The 12,347-nt window shown below is 28.1% G+C and overlaps 2 protein-coding genes across 4 annotated transcripts; one reads left to right on the top strand and one right to left on the bottom strand.

Moving 5' to 3' along the window:
* Window positions 1-1,720: 1,720 nt before the first annotated feature.
* On the bottom strand, window positions 1,721-6,341 carry LOC126834863 (uncharacterized). Of its 3 annotated transcripts, none has more exons than XM_050567076.1 (7): window positions 6,064-6,341; window positions 5,623-5,792; window positions 4,408-5,547; window positions 4,148-4,347; window positions 3,923-4,075; window positions 3,023-3,166; window positions 1,721-2,946 (listed from the first exon to the last, which is right to left on the bottom strand). In XM_050567076.1, the coding sequence occupies exons 2-7, from the start codon at window positions 5,783-5,785 to the stop codon at window positions 2,917-2,919; spliced, it is 1,830 nt and encodes a 609-aa protein (XP_050423033.1). In that variant the 5' UTR covers window positions 5,786-5,792; window positions 6,064-6,341; the 3' UTR covers window positions 1,721-2,916. The 3 variants fall into 3 exon arrangements, with proteins under 3 accessions (XP_050423033.1, XP_050423041.1, XP_050423025.1); XM_050567084.1 differs by lacking the exon at window positions 6,064-6,341 and adding an exon at window positions 5,871-6,005; XM_050567068.1 differs by having other exon boundaries at window positions 1,722-2,946; window positions 6,102-6,340.
* Window positions 6,342-8,107: 1,766 nt separating this feature from the next.
* On the top strand, window positions 8,108-12,311 carry LOC126836273 (Golgi to ER traffic protein 4 homolog). The gene is made up of 8 exons (XM_050569530.1): window positions 8,108-8,413; window positions 8,491-8,569; window positions 8,637-8,731; window positions 8,788-8,933; window positions 8,991-9,129; window positions 9,199-9,339; window positions 10,536-10,690; window positions 11,946-12,311. The coding sequence occupies exons 1-8, from the start codon at window positions 8,295-8,297 to the stop codon at window positions 12,038-12,040; spliced, it is 969 nt and encodes a 322-aa protein (XP_050425487.1). The 5' UTR covers window positions 8,108-8,294; the 3' UTR covers window positions 12,041-12,311.
* The last annotated feature ends 36 nt before the right edge of the window (window positions 12,312-12,347 follow it).

Genomic DNA, 12,347 nt, shown 5'->3' with positions numbered 1-12,347 from the left:
CTCCATTCAATCTCTATTGTATTGTTTGATCATCAGCCTCTCTTTTTGTTTTACGACATTTGGTTCTTTTGAGCCACCGGCCATCTTGTTCTTCGGCAAGGAGCCAGCTATAAATAATCTGTTCACACTGATCTAGGAAAAAGGGTGATAATTGTATGTAATCCGCGAAAACAAAAAGTCGGACACTTATCAGTCTCGACCTAGGTTTCCCTTCGTTATTAATTTAAAAAAAAATGTAATTTAAACTATTTTATTATGGTGTAATATCATTTTACTATTTTTCACGAGATACTCCGAAAATCTCTTTTCAACGATATTAATTCCCATGTCTAGAGCTCTACAATCGATACATTTCTTTATAGCTATTGATAAAATATAGATACAATAATTTTTTATTCATTCTGGCCAACGCTCGACAAACACGGAAAATGGCGACGATATTGTTGCTTATAGTAAATAAACAGTGTTACCATGAATCGCAAAAAAATTTTAAAAAAAGGAAATATACGAGTCCTCGCATCACTGGCTAAAACTATGTCTGACCGTTTTTTGATAAGCTCGAAGATTCCCTTCTGTTTATTCTGTGACCCACAGACACAGATATATATATATATATATGATATTGTAACGAATGCAAGCAAAAGGTTGCCGGCAGGTGTCCGAAGACATTGGTTGGTAGTTGTCGTGAGCGTATTTATGTGTGCGCTTTGGGTGACTTAGATCGCATGCGGGAAGTTCGTCACAACTACCGGGATCTGGCGATCTGACCATGTGTTGAGGCGGTATCGATGCCGACAGCTAGCTTGCGCAAGCTGTGGTGCCTCGTAGCCATGCATCCGCCACACACAGTGCTGTATGTGGGGCCCGTAGCCTGCCACAATATATATCTGTGGTGACCATATTGTAAGAACTGATAACACAAGTGCCGACATACCTACTTATTTATTCATGATTACCACTACAATTTTTTTTAAACCCCCGAGGCCTGAAGAAAACCTTAATTTGTAATTTGAGATTTTTTCATTATCCTTTACTCTTAGTAGTGATTAAAGTTATTTTATGAAAATAGTAAATTTATTAACACTCCCCTACCACCCCTATAAGTTAATTGACTAGTAGAGAAACCAGTAAACTTGTCCAGTTTTCCTTTAATTTTTCGATATTAGGACAGTGGTGTTTTGAATACCTCTAGGTACATCTCAAAAGTAGTTTTATCACATATGTAATAACATTTAAATTTGACTTATAGTTGTTGTTAACTTTTTTGGTTCGCCTGACTTATGTTGTACATTTAGTTTAACAAACAGTAATTATATAATAAATGTATAATACTAATACTATTATAAAAATAATTAGGTATCTGAAAGTGATTAACAAAATCTATATTTTTAGAATGACACACTACTTATACTATATACAATCAAAAAAAATAACTATTTAATGTGTACTTTATTGAACTAATATACACCTAGAACAAATTTTGAATTGTGCACATTACATTTTCACAACTTCATAAATAATAATTTAGTGAAACATATTATTTTTGTGTTCTTAGCTAAATACATTTAGGAGTATAATAACGTTAGTTTACTTCTTATCTCACAAATATTTATTAACAAAGAATTATTACATACATAGGTAATAATAATATATACAATTAATAAATTAAAGTATAATTATGTACTTTTGGTAAACACAGAAAAATATAATGTAAATATTATACATTAAGTATAATTTAAATGAACAATGCGTTTGTTTAAAAATAAAAAAGTACCAAATTGGCATATTATAAATTACAACCATAAATAATGTTTTTAATCCTATTGTTTTGCAAATAACGGGTATTAGGATAAAAAACCACAGACAAAAAAGCCAATTTTGTTTATTATTATACTTCAATATAGAGGGTAAGTAATGTGAATAAAAGTTCTTCCTAGTACTCTTTTCTGATTTAAAAAAACAAAATGTTTTGTCGTTCTTATTTTTATAGTAGTATAAATAATCTATGTCACATAATAATTTGATAAATGATCAATTAAAACAATAATATAATTGCAGTATCCTGCTTAACAGGTATATACATTTATCTTATTATTTATTCCAACTAATATAACTATGGTAAATGTTAGTTCCTTACATTCATTCGTGGACAAAATATCTCAGAAATATTTATAATGGAAACTATTATTTTGCATTAAATATTAATAGCACACTCCATTAGTTTATTTTAAATATTATTATAACACCACCAAAAACACCTAAAATATTTTATATGAACGGCTATAGAATTATTTAGATTTAAGTAAACCCTTAAATAATTATGATTTTATCAATTTTTATTAACAACATACGGCTGTATAATGTGCAGCTGATGACTATTTATTAGCTAACATATATTGGTGTACAATTGTTATCTTAAATGTAACCGACTGCTGGCAGGTAGTTATATTAATGGTTAATAACATTGTATTATAAATATAACAAACAAATGACAATATAGTTTACATAAATAGTTATACATAAATACATTAAGAAACTTAAAAACAGGGATACCGAATATGTATCAACCTAAAAACTTTTGTAAATTTGGCTTTATAACTGTGGCTTTTTTTTTTATACTAAATTTCAGATAAAGACAGATAAAAATCGAATTTGTATAATCACAATATTATGTATTGTAATTTAAATTTACAATTTTTTTTTTAAATTTAACATCTACTCCTTGTAAGTTAACATACATACAATTATTGTTACTATTAACACTATAAATACTACTTATGTATAAGAAAATACTTTACGGTATGTTCTCAGCTCATTGGAGCATAATTTTTTCGTACCATATTAAGTCGTTAAGTGGTAATAAGTCAACAATAAAATACACACTTTTGTTTTAAATACAATTGTTGGCCAATTTATTTAATGACAGCTAGTTCCTTTTGGTGAATTCTGAAAAAAATAAAATATACTGATGTAGTGCTTAATATTTAAGATATACTAAATCACTTAGTTCAATGGAACTCACCTTGTGTAGATTACAAGTTGTAAGGAAAGTTTGGTTATCAAGTAACCAACCGAGTTGTATAGCACAACTAAAATGTATACTTGATTTGCAATGACGTGCTGTACACCCAATGCTAGCTCCATTAGTACCACAATAAACACAGGTCTAAATAATTAAAACACGTTGGGCATTACATTTCTAGATTAATTTTTTTTTAGTTAAAATATGTAATATATTCAATTACATTCACCAAACAACAATTTTATCAGTTTTAGTTATAATAATTTCTCAAGACCTACTATATACTCTAACCCATAAATATTCCACTATACCCGATTCAACTGTGCTGGCTTTGTAAGTATGTTATTGTTGGTAAAAACACATTATCGTCAAACCCATTTAAAGAAGTATTCTAATATATAATGAATTATTATAAGTAACAAGTTGCACAAAATTATTAAAGCTTGTTATTTTTTTAACCTAATTTAATATTTTGATTTTCCCATACACACATAATCCTATACCATATGATTATAAACTCAGTTCATTCTTATCTATACTCATGTTAATATAAAACCCGACTGAACCGTGTCATAATAATAACCAACCTATTATTAGATTCAAATTTGACTATAATAGATTTTTAAATAGCTTAGCCCAATCCTGTTACTTATTGAACTCATTATAAAAAAAATCTTGCTATAACCAGTTTTAGTATCTATAACAAGAAAACAAATTTATGGATAGGTATCATTTTTAGACAGAATGTTTTTTATATAGTACACATTTGCATGTCACATAATCAAGTGGAAAATGGTATTAAAAAACAACTAAGTAATTTATTAAGGGGGGGGGGGGGTAACAAGAATATATATTTTTTTATCAAATTTAACATTTGAACTTTAATTTCATATAACTTACAGTGTTCTTAGCAGCTCTAACACTGTCTTCTAATCCAAAAATCTTAGTGCCCACCATATAAACACCAGATGCCCAAACCAAACAGTTTTCATGAGTCCAAACTTCAATAAATATGTCTGATGTATCATTGTCATGTAAATTAGATTTGGATTTCTGCAAAATTCAATATTATGTGTAATTGAGTTAATACATTATGTTCACAAAATAAAAAAAATTTAAAAATACCTTTCGTTTTGCATTGTCAGTTTTTTTTACTACATTTTTTGGTAAACTGACATAGTAAGGACCAAACAGATCTCCTGTAGGATCATAGCCTATATCTCTAACATGTGGACCTCTTGAACAAAATACACATTGCCATCCACTGCTTTCCAACGTGCCCACGTCTGGTTTTTCTTCTCCATTGGATACTCCAGATTTGTACACTACCAATAAAATGATTCATAAACCCAAAAATCCTCCAAAAAATACATTAATTAACTTACAATACGTCTTTTTGTTTATGTTACGTCCATCTAATGAGTCTTCATCTTCTTGAATATTCCGATTAACAACAACAAAACTTGTTGGGTTATCAATGTTTCCACTTACTCTAATTAAAGGGCCTTTATATTTTTTAACTACAGCTTCAACTGGTTTTGTTTTTTCTGATATTGACTGACCTCTTTTTATTTTTTTCATTGGTTTCTTGTTTTTAGAGTATGGTCTTTTAGTAGTAATAAGTGGTTTAGATTTATCCTCCAAAACCGACGGTTGATCAGTTTTATTGGGGGACTCAACACTAGCGAACAATTCTTCTAATTTATTTTCTACTTCCAGAAATTGAGAATGTTTGTCATGTATGATTTTTGAAGATTTCTCTGGTGATATTGAATCTTCTAACTTCTCATGATCACTTTTATGTGATGGTGATGGTGATTTAAGTACTTTCTCAACAGATTCTGCTCGCATCGATGATGGTGATGGAGATTTTGCTGGTTTAACAGATTTTATAACCGATTGTTTTTCTGATTCATCAACTTGGAAAATATTTTCCAACATTTTTTCTACATGATTAGTAACAGTGATGTCTATTTTTGAAGGACTCTCTAAATTTGTATTATGACATTTAATATCGGGTAATTTTGTTAGTTTGCTATCTTTTTTACTATTGTTATTATTTTTAACTTTATGAATATATGAAGTATCAGACTTCAAAATCAAAGGAATATCATTGCCTTTTGTTTCAGACATTACTACTTTAAGAGGATTAGGTGCAATGACGCTAATAGCTTTTTCCTCTGCCTTTGAGGAAACCACTTGACCATTTAATTGAGCTATTGTTTTAGACACAAAGGGCTTTTCAGTTTTATGAGCTGATAAGTCCATTGATACCTGTTGTGACTCTTTTTTATGATTTGTTAAATCAAGTTGATCAACTGACAATGCAAAACTTGATCGATGTTTAACTGATGTTGAATTTGCTGCGTGAGCTGGACTTGGAGATGGTGGACCGGGTCTTGATGGTGGAGGCATATTATTCCTCGCATCCATCCATCGATCAATAATAGGTTCTGGTTTATGCATTTGGAGTGCAGCAACATTATGCAATGAAGTATAAGGTGTGTTCCTATAAGCAGCCAGATCTAAAAAAAAGTAATAATAATCAATACAATAATATTAAATTATTAAAATGAAAGTGTTCTTTTGAAAACTATTACCTTTCTTAGCTAACCATGTTGATAACTGATGTGAAATTGGCGGAGGTTGGAATGTAAGTGGATGAGGAATAGAAGATGTAGCAGCAGTAGATAAATGGTGCCTTTGGGGTGCAGGGGCAGCTGGAGGTAAGTGGTGATAGGATGGAAACCTTCCTTCAGACATGTTTACTCTAAAATATAAAATGGTTTCAACTTTCAGTACAGTATTCACACAATGTTTTGACAAAAATATTTTTAATAGTTTTTACATTATATTGTTTCTTATCAATATGGATAATCCACCCTATTAGCCCAAGGGTAGTATTTACTTAATCAATAGAGGAGATCGTATATGTAAACCAATTATTTGATTATAAGATAGTCTTACAAAAAAAAAATACATAGAAACCAAATATTTGATTCTATACAAACTATAATTCATTATACAAATTGAATACACACTTATATGTATCGAATATGAAAATATCAGATGATTTTACCGACTGATTTGATGGTTATGACGCACATTCTTCGATTGTATACGTGTTGATAATTAATTTATGTTCAATTTCAATACTATAATGAAATAATAAAAAAAATGATCATGACAACAATGTGTATTGTGTACCTATATTATTAAAAAATTGATACCAAAATCTATCAATTATCAAATGATAATTTTCATTTTATTCAGCTAATAACACTAAATTTGCCATTTTTGTTGTTATGGTTCAGTTCTGTTTTACAATTTACACAGTTCCTATCGCACATTCACTTTGGTAGTGGTACGCTACCTCTCGCCCCTCCTAACCCCTTCACACAATGATAGTTATAACGTCTTTGGAAAATTCTCGCTGTCTCAGACATTGCATAACTAATTCGCCGTTTTAGCCAATTTACTTTGTAGTTTGTATACAGTTTCTTACTTATAGGACTTACAAATAACGTTAAGTGGTACTGTTTTTAATAATATATATATTGTTTATAAAGTACCATACTTATTAACGGATAATTAATACAAATATTGTATGATAAAATGTGTTATAAGAATATTACTATAAAAATTACTATAATTCTTATTACTATAAGAAAAAATCTATAAAATTCACATTATTCGCGGTTTATGAATTTCAAAGTTTTTTTTTCTTTCAGTTTGGACCCTATATATATTTTTTAGGATATTTTTCAGCAAATAAATTTATTTTTAATACAAATCTTGAAATTGCATGTAGGTATAATAAGAAATTACAAGATATTTAAATTACTAGGAATTAGAATAACGTTTATTAATTTTAAAAAAGTGATTTATTCATACGAATATTAAAATATACTATTATAGGTTCAGTGGTTTGAAAGTTATCGTTAGCCAAGACATAAAAATACAATTTTAAAAACAAATGAACAATCTAGCACTGCAAGACCAATATATCAATTATAAAAAAAGTAAAACATTACTATGTCTAAATTAATGTTATTTAAACATCGTAAATTTTCTTTTCCGAAGAATATTTTTTTAAATATTTTTTTGTAGTACAAACATGTTTTGAAAATTAATATTAATGTATGTGTACATATATTTATTATTAAGTAATTACTTAAAATTTAAGAACAGTTTGCCAACAGCTAGTTTAATTTAAATGTATTCTTTTAGTATTAATAGGTATGCGGTACCGTATTACGTATAAAACACTGGTTGGGAAGACGAAGAACCAAATTAATACTGCACATGACTCTTTCATACAAAATTCTTAACTTTAAAAGTAATTTCTTTAAAATTGGTTAGTAACCAGACAAAATATTCAACAAATTATTCCGAATTTCATCATTACTAAAATATATACTATACAATTTAAGTTTTAAAAATTAGGTAATAGCACTCTGGAAAATACCGAAGAAGGTATTGATTTAGGAATTGTATATTACTGTAAAATAAATAAAACATACAATAATTTTCGATAGAAAAATGATTATACTAATTGGTGAATAATTATGAAATACAATTATGACGATATTCTACATGACGAGCCGGCTGTGGAAGCAAATATAACGACCATTACATACCCAAAAATTCGAATATTAATTCTTTCTGAATTAGTTTTAAAATTTAACTTATGTTTATAAAATATATGACTTAAATAGTGTAAGTACTTTATGAAGTGCAAACTGTTTTAATACATAATATTGTGTTTAATATGTGTTCTGTATTTTATATATGATGTTAATATTGTATACGCTACATGTATATATAATGTATAAATATATTCTAAAAACATTTGTAATAATATTTTTGCATAGAGCATAGACAAGTATAGAGCTACTTAATGAAAGATACTGGATAGGTATCAGTCAGAAAACAGTTAGGCTTAAAAAGCTAGGTACAAACAATAATGTACCGGCGAGCAATAAAATATAAAAGCTCCAAAAGAGTGTAGAATGTAGGCTTAAGACCAAAAATGTCCGATAAAGTTGTCTTATCAATTTGACGTTATCATTAACACCATAATCAAATACTATGGTAATAATTGACCTACAATAACAATAAATGAATTCGTGTCTAAATTATTATAGGTGTTTTGTATATTAATTAAGCACATTGAGATACTATTAATTGCATTGTCGTAATAGAACTATAAAATGTTCGATTGTTGTAGTTAAGCTTTTATGGTTGATTGAAATACGCCACAAGAAAAACAATGACGGCTAGGATGGACCCTAATTACATCATCAGTCGTGTGCGTCGTACTCTTGACAATTCTTTGAGAGATGAAAACTATTACATGGCACATCAATTGTATAAATCACTTTATTCTAGGTATGATGTAGAATTATCAGACTACTAGTATTTTTCTAATTTCTTTAAATTATTTTTTAAATGCCATAAAAAACTAGGTATTTAGCTATACAAAAAAAAGGAGATGCTATAAGAACTCTGTTTGAAGGAGTTATTGTTTTACTTGACAAACATCAGGTAATTTTTTTACGAATTAAAAGTAATGACGTTATTATTATCTTTAACTAGAACTTATTTTTTACAGAATGTTAGTGCTATTGATTTATCACAAGTATTTGCTAAATCTTTATCTACACATCGTATTCTTCCTAATGATGACATTTTTGAATATATTAAAAAGTATGTATAAGGTTTTATTTTAAAAATGTATTTTACTTAATAAATTTGTTTTTCAGTATGTTCAAAAAGTTTGGACCCTCATTAAGTTCAGAGCGCGACGCTATGTTAACCACAATTCTTCAGTGGACTATTGACTTCTGTCCAGAATTTCCACATGGCCATCCAAGTTTACACAAATTGATTGGATTTGTTTATTGGTCAGGTAATGGTGTTAAGGGTAAACATTTTAATCCTTATTTCATTATAATTTTACTTTCAGAGACAAATTATTCTTCAGCACAATATCATTACTTAAGATCAACTGATGGCTTAGGATTTGCTGCAATGTTAGTAGAGTTGCATAAAACTCGAGGTTTTAAACAAGAAGTAGATTTATTTATTGCACAAGTAGTACTGCAGTATGTATTCATATTTGATATATCACAAACATACTAAATATCTAATATAATGTATAATTTTTATTATAGAGGTTTATGTGTTCGCAACAAAGTTATAGCACAATCCACATTTCAATCTTATACTAAATTACATCCAGCAATCAATGACAAACCTCCGTACATATTACCATTATTAAACTTTCTATGTTTTCTTTTGAAAATTTTAGACAGGTAAATTATTTTGGAGTTTATGTATTTGTTTTAATAGTGTTTTATGTTTGAAAACATTTATTTACAATTTTGACAAACTACAAGATTTGTATAGATGTTTGCACAGCAAAATGGTATGTTGCTTCTTCCTCTGCAACTTGTGTTTTTATTTTTATGGTAGAGCTCTGTTCAGTAGTATACAGTGCCCCCAACTTCACAACAAGGTTTTTAATATTAGTTTATTTTGAATATCGTTGGTAGTTTTTACAATATTTTACAATCTCACTTCATTGTTAGTTATTGTTAGTAAGTCAACCGATATATTCCTAATGAACCGATTATATATTTTATTTTTATTCAGTTAACCGACAATCCCTTATTGTTAAAATTATTTTTTACGTATAAATATTGATGTCTAAATATTTAGCGTAAACACAATTAATTATTAGGTAGGAAGTTATTGTTGGTAGTAAACGACTGTTGTTAGGCGCAAACAAAGATTTAAATAATATATGATAAATAAATTGATTAGTATAAAAAATAGAACTTAAAAGTAATATTCCAACAGAAAAAACAAAAAAAGTACTGTATTTTTATTTTGGCTGTCTTGTAAAATTACAAAAATGTCGTTTATGACGATCTTTTGCCTTATAAGTGTCTATAGATAATTAAATAGTTGTAAGGTTTTAAGTATAAAATAGAGTTAATATTTAAAGTAATGGACTAGAAACTTAAAATCTAACTAACAACTCTCTCCCGTTACAAAAGGTAAATTTTGCAATAGGCTTTCCAAAAAAATTAAATAAATAAAAAGCTAAAAAATATCTAAGTGTGTAAACGTTTTTAGACTCCAGGTATTAGGAATGAAAGAACCAGACATTTGATAAAAAAAAAGCTTGATTAGATTACATAATTAAGTAATTAGTTGAGAAATAAAAGTGTCACTATTTTTATCATGTGAAATTGCTAATTTGGTAAACTTCAGGCTTCAAATTTTATCACTCAAAAATGCTTTAACCTTGAGAAACAGTAATTAAACCCATATTAAAATGCCGCGCTAACTTCTATGTTATTATATTTAAATGAGTCAGTGTTGCTTATCCTTAATACTTTCAAGATAATTTATATTTTTACTGTAGGTAGTTTTTGTGTATTATTAGTTAAAACTAGAAATTTCAAATATATTTTAATATTAATAACATGTGGTGTTGAAACAGTGGCAAATTGAAGACATATGTAGTGCTCTGTGAACAGTATCAAACATCATTAACAAGAGATCCAAGCTATACAGAGTATTTGGATAAGATTGGGCAGTTGTTTTTTAATGTTAAGCCAGTTGAAAGAAGACCTAGACAACCTAATGGACTATTAGGTAAATTATAATTTAAATACATTGGTAATGTATTTAATTAGTTATTCATCTCACAGAAGTAATCTAAAAATATTTCTAAGGTTGGGGGGTTGCGAATTTTTTAATAATGTATATAGATGTTTAACAAATGTGGAAATTATTTTTCATTGCAATCATTTATAAGCCCAGGGAGGAGACATTTTACCATATTTCATTAACCTTTAAACAGTCACATCTTGAAAAGTCTTGTTGGCGATTGCGCTGTGGTGTTTACACCGCCATTTAATTTTTGTATTTAATAAGTTAATAAGTACCAAAGTCCCAGTGTTGCCTCCACTTATGTAAGCGCCTGAAAGTTAAAGAAAAACAGCTACAACAGAGTGCATGACTTCAAATAGTAACAATTATTATCAACATTTTTAAGCAAATGTTATATCTAGCTTTTTAAAACAATATAATATAATTTTTTTTTATTTTCACATTTAATGTTGTTTATCCCTACCAATTGGGGCTTGGGCTGATAATTGGATTTGGCAGTTTTTAGGTTTACAGCTGGCTTGTAACCTAACGCTTACCAAACAAGTTTGGCACCCATTAGAGACAGGTGGCCATTGCTAAGCCAGACAATTACCTGCTTAGAGAAACAAACCACCAGTGGCTATAATTCAAACCAGCGACTGAGTGTTATAACACTGCCGCTTTATTTTACTCAGCCATACACCTACCTCTAAAAAAATAAATTTTAATTATTAGAGCACTTAACTAAATTTTAATGAATTATTTTACATCCAATTCAATTGAATTTTAAATAATTGAATCACTGATAACAGAAATCATATGAGTCAATAATATCAAAATGTTTGAGTTTAAAAAAAAACCTATTCTTACTGCTTCTACATAAATTAAAACTCTTACTCAATGACCATGTAAGTTTTTGATACCCCGACATGGATGTACTCATTGTGTAAATATCTCTTGTGTTAAAATAGCATCAATAAAATTTTGAAAAAATTGACTCGTGTGGTTTCTGTAATCAACAGTTCATTATGCAATGATTTTATTGAAATAAAAAATCCTACTTATGAGTAAAACATTTATTTAAACATCTAGAGATTTGCATCAGTGTTTATTTGAAAGTGATTTTATACTACTTAATTTATTTCCGTTTTATGCTTAGATATAAAAACAAATATTATCAATTCAAGTATAATAATTTGTTATTTTTTTATAATATAACAAGTATATATTGTTTAATAATTTAATAATCTTATTTTAGGTAATTTACTAAGTTCACTAATGAGTGACTGTGATCATGATGCAGAACCACGTCCTTCTTCATCACGTCCAATGGATGTAGAACCATTAGATTAACTTGAAATACATTTCTTTTTTTTATTAAAATAATATATGTTTTAAAATAATTTATAATACGAGAAACTAAAAAATTGTTTTATGCAAAATTTACCAAGGTGTTGATCAGTAAGCATTTATGTTATTTCTTTTAATTTATTGTATGCAATTGTAAACATATTTAATATTGGTGTTGCTTAATTTTTAAATTCATAAATTATAGTCTTAACAGTTGTAAATTAATATGAGCATAACACACATTTGCAAACAATAAAAATTGTATATCTAATAACATTATTGTGTATTACAGTTATCTATTATCTAGAAT

This window comes from Adelges cooleyi, unplaced genomic scaffold (assembly GCF_023614345.1).
Source record: "Adelges cooleyi isolate 19-005CV unplaced genomic scaffold, UGA_ACOO_1.1 ACOO_flye_CR_arks_rails_tigmint_CR_PRNA_1, whole genome shotgun sequence".
NCBI lineage: Eukaryota > Metazoa > Arthropoda > Insecta > Hemiptera > Adelgidae > Adelges > Adelges cooleyi.
Note: the sequence above shows the minus strand (reverse complement) of the source record. Positions and strands in the feature narration are given on the sequence as shown.